The 24950-nt window shown below is 34.5% G+C and overlaps 1 protein-coding gene across 10 annotated transcripts; it reads right to left on the bottom strand.

Annotated features, from left to right (window-relative positions):
- Positions 1 to 22396, bottom strand: LOC121418605 (transmembrane protein 87A-like). 10 transcript variants are annotated; one of them, XM_041612572.1, is made up of 23 exons: positions 21873 to 22396; positions 19687 to 19759; positions 19118 to 19215; positions 17801 to 17965; positions 16752 to 16955; positions 15978 to 16010; positions 15232 to 15273; positions 14729 to 14770; positions 13119 to 13160; positions 12359 to 12400; positions 11707 to 11748; positions 11115 to 11153; positions 10754 to 10801; positions 8375 to 8471; positions 7656 to 7717; positions 6756 to 6876; positions 6108 to 6270; positions 5273 to 5369; positions 3789 to 3854; positions 2575 to 2742; positions 1592 to 1769; positions 873 to 981; positions 1 to 212 (listed from the first exon to the last, which is right to left on the bottom strand). In XM_041612572.1, the coding sequence occupies exons 1-23, from the start codon at positions 22017 to 22019 to the stop codon at positions 143 to 145; spliced, it is 2148 nt and encodes a 715-aa protein (XP_041468506.1). In that variant the 5' UTR covers positions 22020 to 22396; the 3' UTR covers positions 1 to 142. The 10 variants fall into 10 exon arrangements, with proteins under 10 accessions (XP_041468506.1, XP_041468508.1, XP_041468510.1 ...); XM_041612574.1 differs by lacking the exon at positions 14729 to 14770; XM_041612576.1 differs by lacking the exon at positions 13119 to 13160.
- Between the last annotated feature and the right edge of the window lie 2554 nt (positions 22397 to 24950).

Raw genomic sequence — 24950 nt, forward strand, 5'->3', positions numbered from 1 at the left:
AACACAGGCCTATATCACTAACACGTCCTCTCTTTCCAATACAGACACAAACACAATGGAGAATACTCATCTCTAACATCTGTTCATCCTTTCAAGTATATTCATTTCACTCCATATCTTGGATTATTTACCATGATGGTGTTCATTCCATCTTGTTCCTTTCCACATTTGTAATGAGTTCTTCCTCCGAATCATCAAAAGCACCAAGGGCCCTGTGAAGAAAAGTTATAACAATGATTATGAAATTACTCTAGCCATTGAGCACAAGCATTTCATACTGTACTGGGACTTGGGTTATACTTCAGTGGCTTCACTGTAAGATCTACAATTCTAAATCTCAAGAGTATTTTTATCTCAACACTGTATAATTATGACTACAAGAAATAACATATAATCTCGAATATTCCTTTATTTCCTGTATGAAAAAAATGATAATAGCAATTTTCTACTTACATTTTTATTTCAAAGTCTATAATCTAAAATTAATTTCATCAGAGCATGAACACATGTCCTGTTCCATACATGCACACACTACAGGCCACATACTTGAACACATTTTTGAATTTAATTTGTTGAATTTGTAGGAGAGACTGCCTAACTTACGCATCAGCCACAGCGGCTGGAATGTTATCTTTTACCAATTTTATAAATCATTACACACTCTAAATTGGCAACTTAGTAAAAACAACAAAATCACTCTTAAAAAAAAAAATTGGCAACTTTTCATGAAAATTTGCAATCATCCGGTATTTTGACTATCATATCCATATTTCACTATTTCAAAGTTTGAAAATGAATAGAAACTTAATGATAGTTGCCAATTTGAAGAGCAAAAGAAGAAAAATCTTGACCCAATGGGTTAAGTAACTTACGCATCGGCCACAGCAGCTGGAATGTTATCTTCTACCCATTGGAGATCATCCACTTCCTTGGGTTGGTTGCTGGACTTGTTTGAATGAACATTCCGCATCTTTACATTCTCTACAACAGGAAAGGCAAATTTCAATAGAATTTTGTGTGTACTTCAAAAAAATTATTAGTAGTAATTCATATATACAATCCATTTAAAATATTTGGGGGATATATAAAATAAAATACCCAAAATTATTTTAGAAAAATGAAATGCATTCATCACAACAAATTTAGAACAATTTCTTGAGGTTCTTGCTAAAATGCACTGAATCTTTCTCATTGCTTTGTTTATCATATCTCATAAAACGAATTGCGTTCACAAATGCCCTAAATCCCATTAGGTCAAATTAATATAAAACTCTGATTGAACTTAACTCTGGTGTGAGGTTTTGGTATATCTATAGATAACTAATTGTGACACTAATCTAACAGGACAGGTTTCATTTATCAGCTTTTGTAACACTCATATCATTCATTACTGCCTGGGAAAAGTAACTATAATAAATTTCTTCACTGTTAGAGCATGAGAACAGAGCACTGTATTGATAAGAAATGTACAATATTAATATTGTAGTTGAAACTTTTGAATTCCAATAACTCTAGCATGGAGAAAGACTATGGCCAAAGTAAAATTGCACTTCAGATTTACAGGCCATTATCTTAATCTTGATAGACCTACCAAAGGCATCATTCATCATGGGTTCTTTGCTCTCATCATCATCAACCGCATCGCTGAGCACAGAGTAAGCATAACGCTGATTGTTAGCTGTGGGTCTGAAGAGGATCATGATCACAATCAAGATCACACAGAATAAGATGTGCCAGTACGCATCATCCACCCAGATCTCATTCCAGTTCTAAAAAAAAAAGGACAACCAGGAAATGTTCATTATATTTCTTATCAGTAGCATTTTCAAATGTAAATACAGTGAAACCTGTCTATAGAGACACCACAAGGGGACACAAAAAGAGCAGTCTTTATAAACAGGTGAACTTCATGGACAGGTAATTGCAATACCTGGTACATGTTTCAATGGGGGGGGGGGAGACATTTCAAAGGAAACCAAAGTTGTAGCCTTTGTAAACAGTGGATCCCAAGAGCAGGTCTGACTGAATATCAATTCCTTTCATAGTTATTGTTATTATAATTGTTATGATTTGCAAAATAAATAAGAAAATTTCAGATTATACAGTTTATATTACAGTAATAACTAAGCAGAATGGTCCCAATTTCTAAACCTCATAAGTGCATTCTTTTGCCTTGCTTATATTTTCAATACAAATTCTTCAATCAAAAACACTATTCTTTTTTTATTTTTTCTAATTTGGATTTTACCAAGTCATGCATGGACTGAAAGAATATATCAATAGATCAAAGTATATCAATGAAACTATTTCCATTAAGAGCAAACTTGTTTGTATTCTGCACTGCCTATTATCCCACTCCTCTTTGATATTACACAATGTATTTCCACAAAGTCTTTGCCTATTAGAAAACTTGTCAAACGTCTGTGCCAGGTCTCTGAAGAGGAATCCTCCTATTAAGTGCTATGCATCTTTTCAGAGCAGCATTCCAGCATCTCCTGACACGATGAAATGTGAGGTTTGGTGATGAAAAGCCACCTGTATGATTCCTACAGGAGAATGACTTCTTTCACTTACCTTGACACACTTGGTCATCCTATGTGCTTTAAGAGACCACACTAGGAAGACGACAGCTGCTACTACACAGAAGATGAGGGCATTGGTGAAATGCCGATAGAGCCAGAGTTTCACCAAGTTACGCCTCAAACGAAGCGTGCGACTCGTATCGACCAGACTCCGGAAAATGTGCATAGTACAGGTCAAGGATAATGTTGTACAAAAGTATATTACAAATCACATTTGGCTGACCAAGATCACTCTCTTTTCTTTCTTATGTAGAATGATACTTTCACGTTTCAATTCAAGTCTCTACTTTGTGTTCCCCAAACCATAACAAATACCATACGTAGAGTGATTTTTCATACATTCTTTATTTTTTCTGGAAAAATTGCTTGAACATCTATAAAGTATAAAATCCAATTAACAAGTGGAATGCCTCTGGCGGTCTCACCTGCATCACGCAATTCAATATAGCAGCAGTGCTAGCTTTGAAAACTACTATAACTCGCACAAGATGTTCAGTGATACTTGTTTACTCTTATTTCCATGTCTTATGAACTATACCAATACACTTACAGAGATATGATGGTAATTCAACAAATACCCCCACTTTGGCCAAAGTGACTCGCACAGGATATTCAGTGATACTTGATTACTCTTATGTCCAAGTTTCACGAGTCAGATCAATAAACTTTCAATGTTATGATGGTAATTCAACAGATACCCCCAATTCGGCCAAAGTTCATTGACCTTTGACCTTGGTCATGTGACCTAAAATGCGCACAGGATGTTCAGTGATACTTGATTACTCTTATGTCCAAGTTTTATGAACTAGACCAATATACTTTCAAAGTTATGATGGTAATTCAACAAATACCCCCACTTTGGCCAAAGTTCATTGACCCTAGATGACCTTTGACCTTGATCATGTGACCTGAAACTTGCACAGGATGTTCAGTGATACTTGATTATTATTATGTCCAAGTTTCATGAATCAGATCAAAAAACTTTCGAAGTTATGATGGTAATTCAACAGATACCCCAAATTCGACTGATTTTGCTTTAACACATTTTCCATACATCCATCCATTTCATTTATTTTTAGGGGTAGGGGGTGCTTTCTCTGAGGGAGGTGTAAGCAACATACTTAAATGTTTATCATTTTCCTTTTTATTATTGCTAAAAAAAGGATCTTCTGACAAATATATATTTTCACACAATAAAAAGGATATCCACCAGCAGAGTACAGCATCCAATACTGATATAGGAAGGAGGGCTATCAGGTCGTTGGACTTGTTCTGCAAGAGGACAAATTGAAAAACAAAAATTTTATTGAAGCGCAGGTAACTATAATAATATATATATCCAACATACAATTACATATATAATATATTTAATAATTAGACCTGGATAAAATCATTGTCTCTGCAAAGGTAATAGTTCTAGGAGAGTTGACCGTCCCTTGGGAGGATAATTTTGACTATGCCTTTGAGCGCAAGCTCACAAGATATTCTGAACTTGCGGCAGAGTGTACAGGCAAGGGCTGGAAGGTGTTTTGCTTCCCCTTTGAGGTTGGTTGTCGTGGGTTCATAGCAAAATCATTACCTCAGTGGTTTCGGGAGTTGGGTTTCTCAAATAGAGAGAATAAGCATGCTTGTAGGGCTGCTTCAGAGGCAGCAGAGAAGGGTTCTGCTTGGATTTGGACCAAGTATGTCCAAAGGAAGAGGGTGACCAGCAATTAAGCAACTTATTCTTGTCGTTTATTTCTTTCTTTCTTTCTTTTCTTTCTTTCTTTCATTTTTTTCTGTTACCAGCGGGGAAGGTGGTGCTTTACACTGCTGGCCCACCACCAAGAGAGAGTATTGTTTCTAACGGGCCGAAACTCCCAGTGATTGGTGGAAAATAACTGAGGATTCTCTCTGGTAATTCATGAAGCAGCGTTCTCATGTTTGTTTAAAATTATTTAAAGGACAAGTCCACCCCAACAAAAACTTGATTTGAATAAAAAGAGAAAAATTCAACAAGCATAACACTCAAAATTTCATCAAAATTGGATGTAAAATAAGGAAGTTATGACATTTTAAAGTTTCGCTTATTTTTACCAAACAGTGATATGAACGAGTCAGTTACATCCAAATGAGAGAGTTGATGATGTCACTCACTATTTTTGTTTTTTATTGTTTGAAATATGAAATATTTGGATTTTCTCGTCATTGTCATGTGAAATGAAGTTTCATTCCTCCCTGAACACATGGAATTCCATTATTTTAACATTTTGTGCGTCAGGCAAGGAGGTCCTAATCATCAAATTCTTAAGAATTGCAATATTGTACAATTCAAACAATAAAAAACAAAAGAAATAGTGAGTGAGTGACATCATCGACTCATTTGGATGTAACTGGTTCATTCATATGACTATTTTGTTAAATCTAAGCGAAACTTTGAAATGTCATAACTTTCTTATTTTACATCCGATTTTGATGAAATCTTCAGCATTGTGCTTGTCTGATTTTTTTATATTGATTCAAATCAACATTTTTCTGAGGTGGACTTGACCTTTAATAATTAGACCTGGATTAGAAAAATAGCAGGGAATAAAAAAGAATTGAGAAAAGAGAATGTATTTTGATATTTTGCACTTTTTCTCAGATTTCATGGAAAAAATACTGTTATGATTAAATTATCACTTAAATAAGAATGATTATAAATGTTTTACCGGCTCAAATATCCTGAAGTAAGACTCAATAGAAGAAAGCAAGAAGAACATAACACCAGCACCAAGCAACCAGTTGAGATCTCGACCCAAACGAGGCCTGAAATAAAAACAAGTTGTTAGAAAACTCATAAATACATGTATATCTGTCAAATCCGATACATTGAGGATTTTTGCTAGTTTCTTGCCAATCTGAGGTTGCTGATTCAAAATTATATCAGTTATTCATAGGACATTACAACCATTCTATTAAAAAGGGGTAAGTCTAACATTGACACTGAAATTAAAAAGAACCCAAAAAATAAAATTAAAGTATTTGGGAACTATATCAACATCCATGTTTGGCATACAGCTTTTGTCAAATACTTGCAATTTTGGTTTACAATGAGTTTGTAGTCTTCATATTGGAAGGAACTAAAATAAATTATGCAAGTACACTGATGGAAAAAAAATATACTTTTCAAGTCTGATCATTCTTGGGTACTAATTGTAATATTAATCCAAAATGTTCATTGTTTTTAAAATTGCATCTGTGACACATGGACCAGTCTTTTTCAAATAATCTCCATTCATAAAAGAATAAAGTATAACAATGATTAGTTCTCAAGAAAAACAATAACAACTTTCCTACGTACAAAAAAGTAATGGAATCCAAACCTTTAGACAGGATAAAAATGGAGGTATATCACATATTCATACACATAATTCTTGCTTGACAACAATATGACCATCTCATGGAAACAAAACTTCTAGTCCTTCTCTAAAAAAATTAAATCATGGTATAAATACATTTAAATAATTAATTGAAAGTCAATCTATTATTGAACAGCTGACTGACCTGGTGATGCCATATCCCAAGCTGACTACAATGACAAGCATACGAGCCATAGTACGCTTCAATACAGACAATTCTTCAGCAAAGAAGATACCAGCCGATGAATTGGAACCAGAATTGTTGTGCCGTTCAAACTCTGCTACAAAAGCAGCCTTCTCAATCAGCCCTAACAAGTAAAAAAAAAATAGAAACATAAATGAATAAAGACACCACTAAAAAGAAGGGGCTCCAAATCATTCACTGAAGTCTCATTTAGGTACCTAAAATTAAAACTAAGTGCCTCACATACTTTTCATAATACCAATTTACTGGATTATTGAAATAATCCAGTGAAAAAAAATGCAATGGTGGACTACATAATTTCTGAAAAAAAGACTATAGCATAGATTATAATTGTTATAAATAACAAATGCTGCTACGATGATTTTACAAAGAAACATTCTCTCAAATAGATAGTAAAAATTAAAAAATCCAACACCTTGGACTGAAGCCTGGGCATGATTATCAAAGAGGGGGTGCTGATTTAATACAAAGAAGTTTTAGGGGCACATTTTTTTTTAGCAAACAAGCAATTATTTCTGATTAAGTTTTCTTTTACAGTGTTTTTTTTAAAAATACAATGATAAGATATTGTATTGATTATATACTAACCTAGTATGATGACAACTGAGATCCAGAATTGGATTCTGAGAAGATCTCTCCATTGTCTAAAGAGAAGTATCATCCATATCAAACCTAGTATGCTATACATAGCACACATCACTCCGTAGAACTAATATGAAATAAAAAAAACAAAAAACAGAAACAAATTATTGCTAAATTCTAATTTTGATTGTAAGTTATCACATCAAACCTATTCACTAAACATAGTACACATTACTCCATTAGAATATGAAATAGAAAAAAATATATATACATATATACTACATAGCACATATTACTCTGTAGATCTACATGAAGTGGGAAGTTATAGTTATTTTACATTTTCTTCAAAATCAAAGAAGAGGGAAGAGCAAACATTGCATAATGAACATGCTTTTACAGTGATCAAATGTTGCATCCGCAAAATAAAAAATTCTTTCTTAAAAAATAAAATAAAAAAATCAAAAGAAAAGCAAGAAAGGTTTTAAGGAAATTTAAAACTTCAGAGAGTATAACATGTGGCCTCTTGGTTATTGGTTGTGTCACTGCCCCTCCATATCACTGAACGTCAGTGTTGTTAACTTAGCAATTTAGAGTGTATTGACTGTTTGCTCATTGCTGGAATACTCCCCAGAGAGTGAACATTGTGTATACCGGCAAGTCAGATTATGTGGCATCGATGCATAATGTTACAACAATGCTTTGCTTACACAAGGAAGTACATGTTTTTGACTTCATAATCTGAAAGATGTGACTGGGATTACTGTTAGTTCTCTCTTAGGCTAAGAACATTTCTGTGCGTCCAGCACAGATTGATATCATACATCTGCAAACGCCTCAGAGATGTTGTTCCGATTTGCAATGTATTCTAAGAATGTATTCATAATTTTAATGATCATCATCACTTACAGGTAGAAGGGGATACTGTGTAGCTGACAAGTAACCGTGTGAAGATTTCATTCTTATTCTCACTGCAAGAAATCAAAACACACAATATATTAGCACTCCTCCATGCTTTTAAGCCTGGCACAGTAAAATACAACAGTAATTCACAAAGCCCAAACACTAAGGTTTGTTTGCAGAAAACACTTCAGCATCTGAAATTACACTGTTCATTTTTAACGAGACATATATATTTAGATCAGATTATATTCATCGGAAGCACATATGTCCCTTGAAAAATCATTTTTAGAGAAACCATTTCACTATAAATTGATCCATGTTGCTTGCTTTAATTTCTCAGCTTATTTGGTGAAAACTTCTTCCACAACTTTCTGGGAATAATAAATGAGAAAGGTTTTACCACTAAAGCATGTGGAAAAAACATGGTAGATGTAAAAAAAATTACAATGTAAACAAAAATATGACATTTTTGATTTCCCATAATTCCAGCACAGTTAGACCATGGTATCAGTTAAACTGGACTTCAAAATACAGAACAGGAAATTGTATTGTCTGTGAAATAAATCTTAAGCTACATAAAAAGATCATGGCAAAACTATAAGGTTATTGGATCATATATTTCTAATAACTTTATCCCCCCTCTCCCCTTCTGCCAGTCCCATCCAGACTTTCATCCCAAATATCTAACTCAGCATTTGATAGACCTTTCAAAAGCATGTACTTACTTGAGATATTCATTTGTTTTGCACTTTGTGAAGTCACATATACAATGAAGATAAAGCGGCCATCTTTAACATTTGTATGGACAACACGGTACTTCAGCTGTAAAATGGAATAAGCCAAAAGAAAGCAAGATTAAATGATTACTCCTATTACTACTCTGAGTAGATTATAAACCATTAATAAACTATGATAAAAAGCATTATATACTTTGTAATAAGATTATAATTCTGATTGGTCAAAGAAACAAATTATACCAATAATCGGCAGTATCGGCAGTATAGTAAAAAATATTGATTACGCATATAGTTGCAATATAATAATAATAATATAGGGTATTCATATTGCGCACATATCCACCTTGTTAGGTGCTCAAGGCGCTCCTATATTACCCGGCTAAGCTAGGCGTTCATAGCGCACACAGCTTTTTAAGGAATTACTTCCTACCAATACCCATTTACCTCACCTGGGTTGAGTGCAGCACATTGTGGATCAGTTTCTTGCTGAAGGAAATTACGCCATGGCTGGGATTCGAACCCACGACCCTCTGTTTCAAAGTCCGAAGACTAATCCACTGGGCCACAACGCTCCAACGCTTGTACTAGCACCCACAATATATGTATTATGCAGAAGAACAATGGTTGGCTGTGCTTTGCATGTATGCATATTTGCACATTGTCATATCACTGTCTTTTTGCAAATTAATTTTTTTATGACAGGTATTGATTTTAATATCATAATATAGATTCATTCTTAAATAAAGTGGGCTGTGGCATATAAAACAAAGATTGACTGTTTCTATTTTGGGTATATGATTAATCTGCCTTTTGTGAATAGGATTTCTCATTATGCTATACCTTGAGACTATGTTAAAGGGACACAATACTGACAAGAAAAAAACTTTGAGCAAATAAGTTTAACTTTGCTCCCGTCAAGTAGTCAATATTTGTATTTTATATCTGTCATGTAAATAAACTCAACTGATTGGTTCAAAGCACATTATGTGATTAAGTTTAATTCTCACTAGCCTCTTGAAAATGAGCAAGTATCCAATGAAAGTTATCAAACAACTTGAGAGTAATATTGGAAACATGTCAATTAAAACATGACACATCAAGCAATATTAAAAGACGAATCTCCCCCCTCCCCCTCCCAAAAATATAATAATAATAAAATAAATACATAAAAATAACTAAATAAATAAAATAAAATTCTTGTTTGTGTCTGAATTTTTAAAGCCCTGTATTATGTTTTGTTGAATCTATAAAGAAGTATTTTCAATTTCTACATTTACAATAAATTTTCAAATGATATGAGATTCTATAAAAAAAGGCTGTGTGAATGATGCGATCTGAAATAAGAAATACTGTACCTATACAAAATAATCTATAATTAAAATATCTTAAGTAAAAATACAGGGATCCCAACATTAATAATTTTTCTTGTTGTTGTAAAGCCACCTCTCAAGTAAACAAGTGGAATGCCTCTGGCGGTCTCACCTGCATCACGCGATTCAACATAGCAGCAGTGCTGACTTTGAAAACTATTATAACTCGCACAAGATGTTCAGAGATAATTGGTTACTCTTATTTCCACATTTTATGAACTAGACCATTGCACTTACAGAGATATGATGGTAATTCAACAAATACCCCCAATGTGGCCAAAGTTCATTGACCTTACATGACCTTTAGCCTTGATCATGTGACCTGAAACTCACACAGGATATTCAGTGATACCTGATTACTCTTATGTCCAAGTTTCAAAAGTCAGATCAATAAACTTATGGTAATTCAAAAGATACCCCAAATCAGCCAAAGTTCATTGACCCTAAATGACCTTTGACCTTGGTCATGTGACGTGAAACTCATGCAGGATGTTTGGTGATACTTGATTAACCTTATGTCCAAGTTTCATGAACTAGGTCCATATATTTTCTAAGTTATGATGACATTTCAAAAACTTAACCTCGGGTTAAGATTTCGATGTTGATTCCCCCAACATGGTCTAAGTTCATTGACCCTAAATGACCTTTGACCTTGGTCATGTGACATGAAACTTGGGTAGAACATTCAGTAATACTTGATTAACCTTATGGCCAAGTTTCATGAACTAGGTCCATATACTTTCTAAGTTATGATGTCATTTCAAAAACTTAACCTTAGGTCAAGATTTGATGTTGACGCCGCTGCCACCACAAAAGCGGCGCCTATAGTCTCACTCTGCTATGCAGGTGAGACAAAAACTTTGGGTGGCCTTGGATGCAAGAATAGCAATAAGATATCAGTTACAATATTAAATCTCTACATAACTACATGCAAAATTTACAGTGTTGTATTCCTTTGCATGTGTGTTTTCAGAGAAAATTCATTTAGAGCTCTTACCAGTGTATCATTGGTAGCAACAACGGCTTTAGATTTGACTTCTGCTTCCTGAAATCAAAAGGAAAATCAAAGCATGATAGGAGAAGGTAACCGCATATAACCACACAGATTAGTATGTGATATCAAAAGAAAATTCCTAGAAAACTAATTGCAAATGCTTAGTCTCCTATCCCCTTTTGCCCTATTTCATCAAATGTGCTAATATCAAATGCTAACAATGTAGCTCGTAGTCAATCTGTCATTTAAAACTGGTGTTGATTTTTCATTTTTGAACTGATTGTACAACAACTTCCTTTATCAGCAACAGCCCTGAAGTTATTCATTCATAATAGAACCAAAATAAAACAAACTTCAATCTCACCTGATCTTTGTCTCCTGCTTCTGCCTTGTCTCCATTTTCCTGAAAACAGCAAATTTTTTTAATATTTAGGCCCGTATTCTGAACTTGGGTTTAAATTAAACCCTGGTATAAAGTTGTGGTTTAACTATGGAGAGGCAATTGGAGCACAAATCCCTAACAGAACACATTCAATATATTAACTCATATGACACCCAAATTGTTCATAATAGTCTGGAAATGATAACTGAAGTATTTTCCTTCATTATGAAAGCAAACGAAAACAAAATAGTAAATGTAAGAAATATATAATATAAACAATCTTTTTGAATTTTTGGCACCCTATAATTTTAGCACAGGGTTAGACCATGGTGTAAGTTAAACCTGACTTCAGAATATGGGCCTTAGTGGCTAAAGTTCATACATGACCTTTGACCTTGAAAATGCAAAAATAATTAAATTTTTTATGTCAAAACATTTGTTATGGACGACAGAGAGATAATGGATGGCTGGATTAATGGACACCAGATGGACAATGGATTTGAATCCCAAAGTCTTGCATTTGCTTCTGGTGGTCGAGACAAAAATATCAAAGCTGTTACAGCTATGTACTTACCGCATCTCCACCTTTTTCAATGTCAGCAGCAGGTGGATCCCCCTGAACAAATGAAAAATATTAAAGTGATCTTTGTTGATCAAAAACACTTAATCTGAGTGAAACAGGTTACTCTCAGGCAACAAGAGCAATATAATATGAATGATAGAAGTAAAAAAATAAAGGCACTATTCTTAAATTTTAAAATCTCCCTCTCTGCAATTTCATTTGAAAGCCCTGATTAAAATACAACTCATATCTCTGAATTTACATCTCTCTAAATTTTCACATATTACTTTGTATCTATGCATTCTTATTTACATTGTACAAAGAGAAACAAAAATTGATTCTTGCCTGTATGTAGTCAAAATTCAAACCTCCAACATTGCCTCTTTCATATCATTTCATAATTTAATCATATAGTCACTCTTGAAATGCATTCAGACAATAGGAACCAAGTTTAAAGATTTGTTTATCATGGGTGCATTGCTGAAAAAGGTGGGATCACTATCAATATTTCATGCATACTGCATACAAGATCCCAGTTTTGAAGCTGTCCTATATAACAATTCTTCAGGTAGTTTAAGAATGGCTTATTTTTATATACACATCGACTTTGATCGTTTGACCATAAAATATAAACAGTGAAACATCAAAGTTGTACATTAATTACCTTTTCTTCACCTGCTGGAGTATCAGCAGCAGGTGGATCCGCCTGAACAAAAAAAAGTAGAGTGGCAATTTGGGACTAAATACAACTTATCTGAGTGGAATAAGTAAACATAAGAAATATACAATATAAAAAGAATTTTTTTACTTTTGGCTCCCCATAATTTTAGCACAGAGTTAGACCGTTGTCTAAGATAAACCTGACTTCAGAATACGGGCCTTAGTGGCTAAAGTTCATAGACCCTACATGACCTTTGACCTTGAACATGTAAAATAATTAAAACTTGTATTTATATATTTCAATCAACAATGTTGATGTCCCATGAACACGTACACACACAAGTGTATATACATTGGCAAGTTGGAGCACCGATTTACTTCGGTCCCACACATAGACAATTGATGCTACAAGCACTGCACACATGCAGAAAACATACACATGTGGATATACGAAGTCCGTTGCGAGTGACGCGGGCTGGCCACCAAATATTTTCCGCCCGAAAGCTCCCGGATGCGTAGTGGGGAAAACAATACCTTTTCTTCTCTAATTTGTTTTTTCCAGTATTTTATCATGAAAAAGCGTATTGCCGTATTTTAAATTGATTTCTGTATGAAATACGGGAAAATCGTACTACTTGGCAGCTCTGAATTTGCCTTTGAAGACAATGTTCACATAAGAGTGGCTTATTTTTATATACACATCGACTTTGATCATTTGACCATAAAATATAAACAGTGAAACATCAAAGTTGTACATTAATTACCTTTTCTTCACCTGCTGGACTATCAGCAGCAGGTGGATCCGCCTGAACAAAAAAAAAGAAGAAAAAAGTAGAATAGCAATTTGGGAAAAAAATACAACTTATCTGAGTGGAATAAGTAAACATAAGAAATATACAATATAAAAAGAATTTTTGAACTTTTGGCTCCCCATAAATTTAGCAGTTAGACCGTGGTCTTAATTAAACCTGAATTCAGAATACGGGCCTTAGTGGCTAAAGTTCAGACATACACCCTACATGACCTTTGACCTTGAACATGTAAAAATAATTAAAACTTTTACGTGTCAAACTTTCTTATTTCATCTACAATTTTTTATGTTATGCTTTTTTGTGTTTTTTTCCCCTTTTTATTAAAGGTAAATGCTAGTTGTGGTAACTATATCAAAATGAGTTCATACAGAATCCAATGAAATGACCACCAAAGTGTCTGTTTGTGTAAATAAACCATATGTGCCAAAGTATTCTGGAAGAAATTGTGTAATTGCTGAGAAATCAGCAAATAAGCACAGGATTCGGGTCAAGCGTCGGGCCCGACATTCAAAGCAATAATTATACACTGTCCCATGTGCGCATATCTGTGTTGGTAATCTTCAGTCTGAACATTTTCAGCGTAGATTTCAAGATTTCACAAAGTTCAGTTTATGTATCAAGGCTCTACATTAGCAGTGGCCCGGTGGCCCGGGGCCACCAAAAATTCATCTCGGGCAACCATTATTGAAAAAATGTTAAGTTTTGGTGGCCCGAATCGGGCAACCAATAATTTTCAAAGTAGCGCAATTTTTCTCCCGATTTTGCATGCATTTATCAACTTTCTACAGTTCAAATTGCAAGTCAATTCGTCATGCGCCTTTTTTGTTAATCTACACACAAATACACACACACAAAGATGGCATAGTCATGACAGTATGTAGGCCTACCGCTAGCATACATCAGCCGGCCGTGCCGGCTGTCTGGCTGAGCTTTGCATGCGTGAAACCACTGCAGCTGGCTGTGCGCTAGCAGACTATTCAGACTCAGGGAGCTGCGATGCGAAATGTTACTGCTAAGAAATCTTCCCCAGAACTTTGAAAATCTACGTCAAAGTCACATTTTACACCAATGAAATGCCCTTCTACAGTCCATATTACTGAAACCTGATTATTTGCAAGCATTAAAAGGAGGAATTATGACCTCTCTTTTGACTCAAAAAGACCGATTTCCAAATGCATTAATACACATAAAACACATAGGTGAGTACATCACAGTCCCACATGTGCATTTGTATGTATGTTGATATTTGGTTTATTTTCGAAGATGTCTTGAATATAGACAGCTTCTTTCTTTCTTGTTTATAAATGACTTCTTAAACCACTCCTAAGGAAGTAAATACTTTGGGAAGGCAGTTCATTGATATGAAATGTGAATTTTTTTCCATCATTTTGTCAAAATATAGGGAAGGAATTTTCTCACTGTTTTTTCCAGATAAGTTGGAGTCCACTTTGCCTTTGAAGACAACATTCACATAAGAATGGCTTATTTTTATATGCACATCGACTTTGATCGTTTGACCATAAAATATAAACAGTGAAACATCAATGTTCTACATTAATTACCTTTTCTTCACCTGCTGGAGTATCACCAGCAGGTAGATCCGCCTGAAAAAAAAAAAAATGTAGAGTGGCAATTTGGGACTAAATATAACTTATCAGAGTGGAATAAGTAAACATAAGAAATATACAATATAAAAAGAATATTTTTACTTTTGGCTCCCCATAATTTTAGCACAGAGTTAGACCGTGGTTTAATTTAAGTTAAACCTGACTTCAGAATACGGGCCTTAGTGGCTAAAGTTCATAGACCCTACATGACCTTTGACCTTGAACATGTAAAAATAATTAAAACTTTTACGTGTCAACCTTTATATCATCTTTGACTTTGATGTTATGCTTTTTGGTGTTTTTTCCCCTATTTATTAAAATCATCTTGCATTTGGAGTCCACTTTGCCTTTGAAGACAATGTTCACATAACAATGACTTATTTTTGTTATACACATCGACTTTAATCGTTTGACCATAAAATATAAACAGTGAAACATCAAAGTTGTACATTAATTACCTTTTCTTCACCTGCTGGAGTATCAGCAGCAGGTGGATCCGCCTAAACAAATAAAAAAATAATTAGAGTGGATATTTGGGACTAAATACAACTAATCTGAGTAGAATAAGTATATCTTGGGTTATATGTATAAGTGTGTAAAAAAAGCACCAAATCTAATAAGAGCAATGTGATTTGAATGAGAAGAGACAGAAACAGTCCTTTTCTTAAGTTTTATTCTCCCTCTCTCTCTCTCTCTATAATGTTGAAATTACTTAACCACTCACCCAAGAAAAAAAAATGTGGATTTTCACCTAAGAACAGTTAAAGCTCATGCCTCTCCATCTGCTTTTTCAAATACCTTCATAATCTAATCAAAACAGCACTCTCATATGCTTTCATGAAAAAGTTTAAATCTGATTTATATATCAGACATGTCAACTTTTGTTAAATTAAGAAAGGAGTGGATGAATTGAATGGTTTTAGATTGTTGAATGAATGAATTTGAGAAGATTGAAATGAATGATCCTCAAAGAAAGTGTCTCAAACATCAAACTATGGTGGGCAGAGGCAATAAAGCAGAAATAATATTATTACTACTAGTGACAAACAAAAGTGATGATAATCATCACGACAGCAGCAACAACACCAATAATAATAATAATAAAAGTAATACTGATAATGATAATGATAATAATGATAATAACAATTATAAAAATATTAATTTTGCAATTCACAAATCCAGTACAAAAAACAATCAAACTTACTGCTGGAGAGTCTTCAGCTGCCCTTTTCCGTCTCTGAAAGAGATATGAAAAAGAAATTGGAGGCAATGTGACAATCATTATCATGAAAAAAAAGTATGTCATCAAATATTTCTGTGTGCAGATCATCCCCTGTATTAGCTGACCCTCACTACAGAACAGTGACAGTGTATTTGAGTCCCTGGAGCTCATCTTCATCTGCATGATGGACTTATTGAACTGTATAAAGTATTCTTAGTCAAATCAGCAAATACAAACTGGCACATTCCTAACCAGCCAAAATAAGGTGAAATACACATCCGCAAGACGTTCTAGACATCTGGAAATGTGCGACGTTCCCGTAAATTTGACTGTCTGCCACAGAAAAAGCATGGACAAAAATACACACTAGTACACACAAGATGAGCAAATAAATGTTTACTTTAGTATTAAGGATAATCCAGGGGTATTCTTGGGAATAAAGTTAAAAGTGAAAACAAGAAAACAAATCAAATATCAGAAATGGAATTATAATATATAAATATTACATCACGCAGTCAAACCTGTTCTAGTGACCACCTGTGTAGAAGAACCATTTATCCATACATACCAGAATTTAGTTTTCTATTGAAGAATTTTACCCATTGAAACATGTATTACTGGAAATTATGTTCATAAAAACCGCCTGCTCATAAAGACAACTTTCATTGTCTCCCTTGGGCACTCTTTATAGACAGGTTTCACTGTATTTTATCATATAATATCAAATCATAATATTATTTAAAATAAATGTTTAACCTTGTCACTGTTGGGATCTGCCGGCTTTGTATCTGCTGCTGCATCATCTTTATTCTTCTCATCTTTTGATCCATCATCATCAGATTTGGTATCAGATGTTTTCTTCTCTTCTACTATAGGACCACAGAATGGTTTCTTGTTACAGACTGTAGAGGTTTTATCCCGCTTGGAGCATTCCCAGTTGTTTCCTTTCAGGTCATTCAACTATATGATAAAAATTTAACTGTTATTATCAAAAGTAGTATTAATACAATCATTATCATTATCACCAGTAGTATGATTATTATCATTTATATTACTACTATCGCATAAGAAAAATCCAATACTAAAGTCTAATGAAACATAAAACTATACCTGGAATTATGAATTATAGGCCATACCGATCATGACATGGTTCACAGAATTGTCAAATCATTTTCAAAATAAACATTTTATACAAAAGAGGGTAGCTTAGGCCAAAATATCATCAAATCGGACGTCCTTTCACTTGATCATTTGAGTTAAATTACATTTAAAATTTCATGGTTACTTTCCTCATTCAGTCACATATTCACTTCGATTTGTAAAAATCAGTTCCTTGAAGATGGTCTAAAAGTAAAAATAAAAATACAACATAGTAGAATCCCCTATCTCATCAGAAATTTCATTGTAAACTTGTTTATCCATACCATTGTGTTAATAATGGATTGAAATGATTTGCACTCAAATGATTGCATAGTATCCAGTTTACAAAAGTTTGTTGTGATATATACATTGTACCAAACACTGCATACAGTTTTTATCAAAATTACTAGTTTATCATTATACATGTACATACATGTATGAATTTTGTGAGGAAGGCCAAGAAAATTATGAATGTATTTCCAGGAACCAGAAATATGTTGAGCTTTTTTTGTTATGATTTAAACTCAAAACAATTGGATACGATTTCTGCACCAATTGGTGCACAGGACACAAGCTTGTCAAGTACCATCAACAACGTGCAGAATTCCTCTTGGTATACTGAACAATTTCGGAAAAAAAAAAAAAATGGAGAAAACCCAACTTACCTTATCATGGGTTGCTTCACTATCTTGAGCACAAGATATTTCTGGATTGGGTTTCACTTCAATACTCTTTACATACGATATTGAGTTCTCCTCAAGCAGAATAAAGCAATTCGGGTCTTTGTAGATTTGTTCCATACTCTTTGAACTTGCAGTAGTATTTGAATCCTACAAAATCAGGATAGAGAAGGGGTACAACAAAAAGTAATTCACACAATTCTGGGTACTCCAAGAGTGTATATCTCACAAAAAAGGCATCAATAAAACCTAGCAAAGAGTACATGTATACATAATAAAACAATGCAAGAGCTACAATATTTGAAAAATGAGCAAGTTGCTAAAAAAAAGTTGGTAAGTGTGAGTAAAATGTATTGAGCAGCAAGTCAGAGGATTAGAATGTCACATTCGAGGTGATGATGTTCTCTCGATAATATAGTTTATTCATTACCGTATATCTGATTTGATGATACAGAGGAGGGTGTTAATGAATAATTTGTATTGTTATAGCTGAGGATTTTAAAATAATTTACATATTAAATTTAGAGAAGTTAATAATATCATATTCATTGAAATACTTGATGCGACTATAAGTATAATAACATTTATATAATCATTGATAAAAGAATATGTATGTTACAGATATGACTGCTTTGTAGTACAATGCACTAAAATATTGTATTTTTCCTGTATTTTTTGTTTTGTTTTGATGGCATTATGATCTGGCTGGCAAATAAAAGATCCACTACAACTCTATTGGTGTCTGACTACACTTCCTTGTCCTACCCATCACACAAACAACAACCTGCGAACCCTCTCCCCCCCAAAAAAAAAAATAATTCAGAAACAATTAATTTTCACAATTAATGAAATGTATTTTATTTTAATAAAGACACTTTACATAGAAAACTGTACCAAACAATACAATTCATATACAAATGAGATGCTACTATGCAATTACACCAACACCAATGAGCTTTTATAACTGTATCCTGCATGACAAAATGTAAAGCAAATGGTATCAATACTAGCAAACATAGTTTAATGTCTTCAAGCAGTTGCTTTCACTAGCCCCTTACTTGTTTTTTTCTTCTAATTATTGCCTTTAATAAAAATAGGCTACCAAGTGGAAAAAGGTGGATTGAAATCAAAACTGACATTAAAAAATACTCTGAGAATATCTCTAATCTTTATGTAGATTATTCTTGAATTAATTGATTCAGATGACTATATTTTTCAACAATACACATGAATATGTTCCAATAAATATATCTTTTCCCAAATTGTTTCGAAGCATGTACATGTATTGTAGAATTCACTTACTGCAAAAATTGACCTGTAGACACCATCACAATCAGATTGACGAACTGTCCACTCAAGAGTAAATTTACAATCCTTTGGGTCTGAACTGCAATTAAGCACTGTTTTGAAAAAAAAAGGAATAAGGAAAGGTTGATAATTCAAATCAGTTCAATTAACATTCATTGGGCCAATCTTTACATAAAATACATTACATATGTCACTTTCAAAATGAAATATTTTACCTACACTTAAAAAATTGATGCTTTTCAAGAATATTGGACTTGGTAAAAATACCTGCAGGCAAATACAATGCAACATAAATGCTAGTATATTCTTGTTGAAGTGTTCAATACAACCAATGTTTCAGTTTGTCAATATCAGTCACCACATTATGGAATGTTTCAATATCTCCACATCATGAAAAATTAACTTTAAATTGGGTAGTAAGTGACCTTTCAATGTTTAATAGGTTATCTCTCTTCTATCCCCACTATTGATCAAGGTATATTATCTAGTTCCAGACTCCATCAATGTATGCAAGAATATGACTGTACTTTAAAAAATGCTGGGTTATCTAGAGAGAAGCTTACCTTCGACGCCTATTTCAGAGTTTGCGTACATGCTCTTCTGCATCATAAAATACTCAAAAGCATCAATAGTTTCCTGAGAAGAAACATGAAATAACTTATTTTAGAGATAAATAAATTGGCCGATAAATATCATGAATCTCACCTCAATGCTAAATCCCACGTCAACTGGTCTAGCGTGCAAGATATTTTAGCATTGAGGTGAGATTTATATCATCGGCCGATGAAAGTAATTTTTTATCCACTACTGCTCATGATGTTGTCGCCCTCTATATGCGTCTTGTAGCTAGGCTATGTACAATAACAAAGACGGCAAGATGGCGACAATAACATCTGTAACTGCTCATCTTCTTGTATTATTTTTCTTAATTTTGATATTAATCTTTTTTGGGAAAAAGTAGTTCATTATTTCTAAGGGGGGGGGGGAATTGAGTTGTAGCCCATTACATAACTTGGGGGTAGAAATCTTAGAGAAATTGGGATTTTGAGGTTTGTGGGAATAACAACAGTGCATGTACGGTACCGCAATGGCATGCTGTCCCTGGCTCTGTGGAGATTAAGCACGTCAGTGGAATGACTTTAATCTCTAGCAGCCTCCTGGCTAGACAGGAATAACTGTCTTTTCTGGGGATTTATTTAACAATTTCTGACATTTTACTATAATCCCCATTCGCCGATGGTAGTGTGTTAGTGCAAGCCTGCATGTGTAATCAGGTCAGCAATTTGGCTGACCGGGTTTTGTCCAGATTTTTATATTTTTATAATTCTAAATGACATTATACTATCCTTTTTTTTTTTTTTTTTTACATTATACTATCTTGAACAAAGGCCCACTATTTTCGTTAGACTCTAATCTTTCTTTTGAAACTATGTAAGTTCTAAGAAATATTGAAAATAAAGGTTATCGATGATTTATTCCTTTTAAAAAAAAAATTCTGCTGGAGAGGGAAAAAATGGCGACCGTGTGTTGCTGCCCTCTATGAGTTGTGCTTTTATCAAGGCTTTCAGATTATATTTTCGATATCCTGGCCAATCAATGCGAGCGATGAGTTCCGAACGCACGCACATCTACAAGCGCAAAGCAGCGGCACAAATCGCAATATATCGCGACTGGTAAATACGTCTGTAAGGATGATGATGTTATCAAAGATGGCAGCTTACGTTGACCAATGAAAGTATCGAAGATGACTATGTTTCAATCATCATTTGAAAGGAATTAGCGGTAACTGCGGTCTGAGGTACGATATTTCTAAATTTTATATATTTTTCGTCAGTTTGAATGTACAGTGTACTTTCTTTTTTATGTGACATATTATGCACACAAAAATGATCCGAAAATCGGGTTTCCGGAAATGTTAGATCTAACGTTACTGCTAATATGTTGGCTGTACGTACGAGCCAACAACTCTTCAGTCTATTGGTCAGCGGAACAGACTGAAGCTTTTGGTCTACCTCCTGGCTAGTTTAAAACAAAGAGGGGGAAATGCCTAGTTTCATGTCATTATTATTTGTCAAAACGTGCAAAGCAAGGTTTCAAGCTACACTGACTGCCTCCTTCAATCCTGAACTGAAGATTCTTGCAGTATTGTAGAACCGGGGACCGGCAGGTGCAATACACCAGGTGAACACCCTACTCTTTGACGAAAAGTGTATTTTTTTAACGTGCATAGGATGTGACTCTCCTATACACAGGACCAACATTTGCGTCCTTTCCAATGGACGGAGTGTTTTCCAACTGCATTCACACCCGCACTGAACACAGCGGTTAGGCACGCTTACACACAACGCTAGCATCAGATCAGACGTCTTCCGGCATGCTGCGGGACTCGAACCCACGCACGTTGAGATCTACGATCTTATCCGGAACAGGCGCTCTAACCGACTGAGCTACGCTGCCTCCCTAAAGCAGAACAGCTTATTTGATTTTTACAAGCTTAAATTTACATTTTAATGGCGGGATTGGGATTTTCTTTTTTCAAGAGTAGACCTTGTTTAGATCTTGACTTGAGATCTAGACTAAAGTTACAATACATGAATTTTATTTCATGAATGACCTCTCTTTTTAGTGAATAAGTCATAAGTAATGTCTCCTGGCTAATGTTATATTTGTTAGGCTATAACTTTATTGTCCTGATTAGGCTTAACGTTAAAACAGTTAAGGTTAAGTTGATCTCTTGAGTCTTTTTTACCGAATCCGTTGCCGTTGGTGAAAGAGAAATGTCTACTTCGAAAACACCAGGTTCCAAGAACATCTCACTAGAGGCAGCCACTGAAAAAGTCAAGTAAAAAAGTACAGCAATCCTCAAGCTCCACACTTTCATCGTCTGGAGCTCCATGTTGAATGTTGTCTAGTTTCCAGTTGGGGACGTTGACATCAACTGTTGTCTTGTCTGTTGCCTCGGTGGCAAGCGCAAGTGGCGCACTGCGTATCGCCTATCGGGACCGGTAAGTTCTGCCGGTGCTCTCCGCTGCCGCCTTCGTTACCTCCGCTCCGACTCCGACTTTGCGATGCAGACCTTGTTAAGTTGTTTGCTGGATCTTAGAAAGCTTTGAAGAATAAACAACTTCAGGATGTCTCTTCTGTTTATTTTGATCTTGTATTCCTCGTCTAAATATTACTGATATTCTTGCGTTTATCAGTTCACCGAATGCAAAAACAGGGAAGTTCATGTGATGGATACACGTCACACAATTTTACACGAAGCACTTGAACCTAGACACATCGTCCTAGAATAATGAAAAATAAAACTCGCCCAAGCAAGCTCGCTATCATTCCAGGGGCAAGACAGCGTGTGCCATTATAAAAAGTGAATTGAGTAAAGCCTTCTTTTTATCTTTTATCTGATTTGTTCCCTTTTTTCTTTCCTTCTGTATTGTATGTCTTATATATGTATATATAAATCTATATATTGTTTCCTTTAGTAAAGGAACGAATCAGATAAGAGATGAAAAGAAAAAAAGTATGGAGAAAACTAAGAAAAGCACAGAGAGAAGAATTAAAATAATGAAAACAGAACCTCAGACCAAACCTACTTTCTGACACTGACAGTCCAACAAAACACATTGTTTTAGATTTTGATATATCTTTTTATTTCATCAGACTCTTATCTACAGCTGATATTTAGGGAAGATTAGGGAAATGTGAAGTGAAATAGGCCCATAGCCGAGCACGTGTACACATCTGATAATTAACCATGATTCAAAGTTTGAAGGTCAGGTATGTGCTTGGATCATTCCCCTACCACAAAACGATTTCACATTAATTTCCAGCTTTATTTAAAATCAACAACTTTAAAAAAGTTGTGTAAATAAAAAGGTGTTACTCCACTCTCAATTCCAGCTTAAAATAATAGTGTTTCTGCTAATTTCCCTAGCCAAAACATTAGCAGATATTTTATCCCCTCAATTTTAATAAACCAGTATAGAACTAAAGCCAGAGCATGAATGATAGTACCCCCCCAAAAGGTTGTATTCTATACCTGAGTGTGTAAAAACTACACCTAGAAAAAAATTGCTTATAATATTAAATATTTATCATTTTTATTAGGACATAATTTTCTTGATTATTTTGCGGGTGTCAATTTTATGAGTTATGTGACTGAACATGCAACAATGAATTGTGCCATGCCTATTAATATAAGGAGCCATGCAGTATTAGAGCCAAACATCATTCTCACTTCCTTTCTCGCAGGCTGTTTGGAACAAGCAAAAAAATGATTTAACACAAAAATCATTTCAAATGACTTTGGATAGAACATTTTCATAGTGTTGGCAATTAATCTATTTAAAAAAAATTATTTTTTCTTATTTTTTATACCAGGTTTAAAAAATCATCCATTTGACTAAAATACCACAAGAAACGCACCCTTCAAAAGGCACATGTATCTTATTGACCTGGTAAAGAGCTAATACATAGTCAGACTTGTCTCAAAATTTTATAAAATATAAGTCATTCTATATGATCATATCAAGCAACATTATTGTGGGAGAGATACTGATTTCTCATGAGATAGAAATACAAAAAAAAAAAAGATGGGCACTCATCCACCCACTTATTTTTAGTAGATTCTATCTTTATCTTTGTGCAATATTAATTTTTAAGAAACAATACGTTGCACCCCAATCTGAGAGGACGAAAGGGGTACTGATAACATGACGTCACTAGTCAATCACACAAATGATTACGGTACACAGGGCGGGGGGGGGGGGGGGCGTTAACAAATATATGTATATAAGGTACGTTCAGTCCCGAGACTGCGATTTATTTCACTTAAGGACATCACACACCTTATGATTGGTCTGCGACCTGAATTTTGATTAAAACATACTAAAGTTTGATCCTAATATTGAGACATGGACTTTGTGTAATGTTTTGAATCATTGCATGCCTGAATACCTATATTCAAATCTGTGACTAAGCTATCGTTCTTATTAGATTAAAAGCAACTTTAATATCTAGTCGTAATACGTCATAGCAATAGGATGATTGGCTACGAATTAAAGCTAATTTGGCCTTTACTCCAGAGTAAAAGCCTGCAATCATCTAAAATTGTTTTATTAGTCTTCTTTCACTAATATGAACTTCAAATATAAAGATACTTTTCATTCACATTATCAGAAAATAAGTAATATGCAATTTGTTCTAAAAATCGTATCGTGTCCAGTCGTAAGGTGTGCAGTGGCCTTTATCCACATTCTCCCAATTATTTTCAAGCCCCTTTTCTTCTGTACCACTATAAAGATCCTGGGGGACAATCCCCCCCCCCCGAGTAATATTAGTCTGGTGGGCAAACCCTTCACTCGAGTTAAGGGTCTGAATGTGCAGCCTACTCATGCCTTGTGTACTGAAGCTCTCTCGCGACAAGTTTTGTATTAGTAAATTAAGAGGCTTTTATAGGAGGAAATTATAATTTGTTTAACAAATTTTCGGCATTACTCCTATTTGTTTTAAGATCAGTATGCTCAATCTGTAATGAAAATCATAAGATCAGTATGCTCGATCTGTATGAAAATCATAAATCATAAGTCAGAAAAAATTGGAACCAGTGGGATTTGAACCTGCCATCTACTGCTTTCCGGGCAGCGACTCAACCACCAGGCTATTCTGGTTCACGGCTAAGCCACGATGAACTGGAAGTTTGGTATGTGCTAGTCTTTGCGTGGAGGCACACTTGTTGATCAAAGTTCCAATGAGGGTCTGTGCCTGCAAACTACAGTAATATTGCCTCTGATTCTATGGACAAATAACATGATGCGCAACAATTTTC

The sequence above is a fragment of the Lytechinus variegatus genome, chromosome 7 (genome assembly GCF_018143015.1).
Source record: "Lytechinus variegatus isolate NC3 chromosome 7, Lvar_3.0, whole genome shotgun sequence".
NCBI lineage: Eukaryota > Metazoa > Echinodermata > Echinoidea > Temnopleuroida > Toxopneustidae > Lytechinus > Lytechinus variegatus.

Bases quoted from the DNA above. Each gene is read 5' to 3' on its own strand.
- LOC121418605 (XM_041612572.1), bottom strand. From the start codon at position 22,019: ATGGAGCTCCAGACGATGAAAGTGTGGAGCTTGAGGATTGCTGTACTT. The intron at 19,216-19,686 runs GTAAGCTTCTCT...TTTTCAAAACAG, and splicing joins CTCTGAAATAGGCGTCGAAG to TGCTTAATTGCAGTTCAGAC. The intron at 3,855-5,272 runs GTAAAACATTTA...GTCCTCTTGCAG, and splicing joins ACTTCAGGATATTTGAGCCG to AACAAGTCCAACGACCTGAT.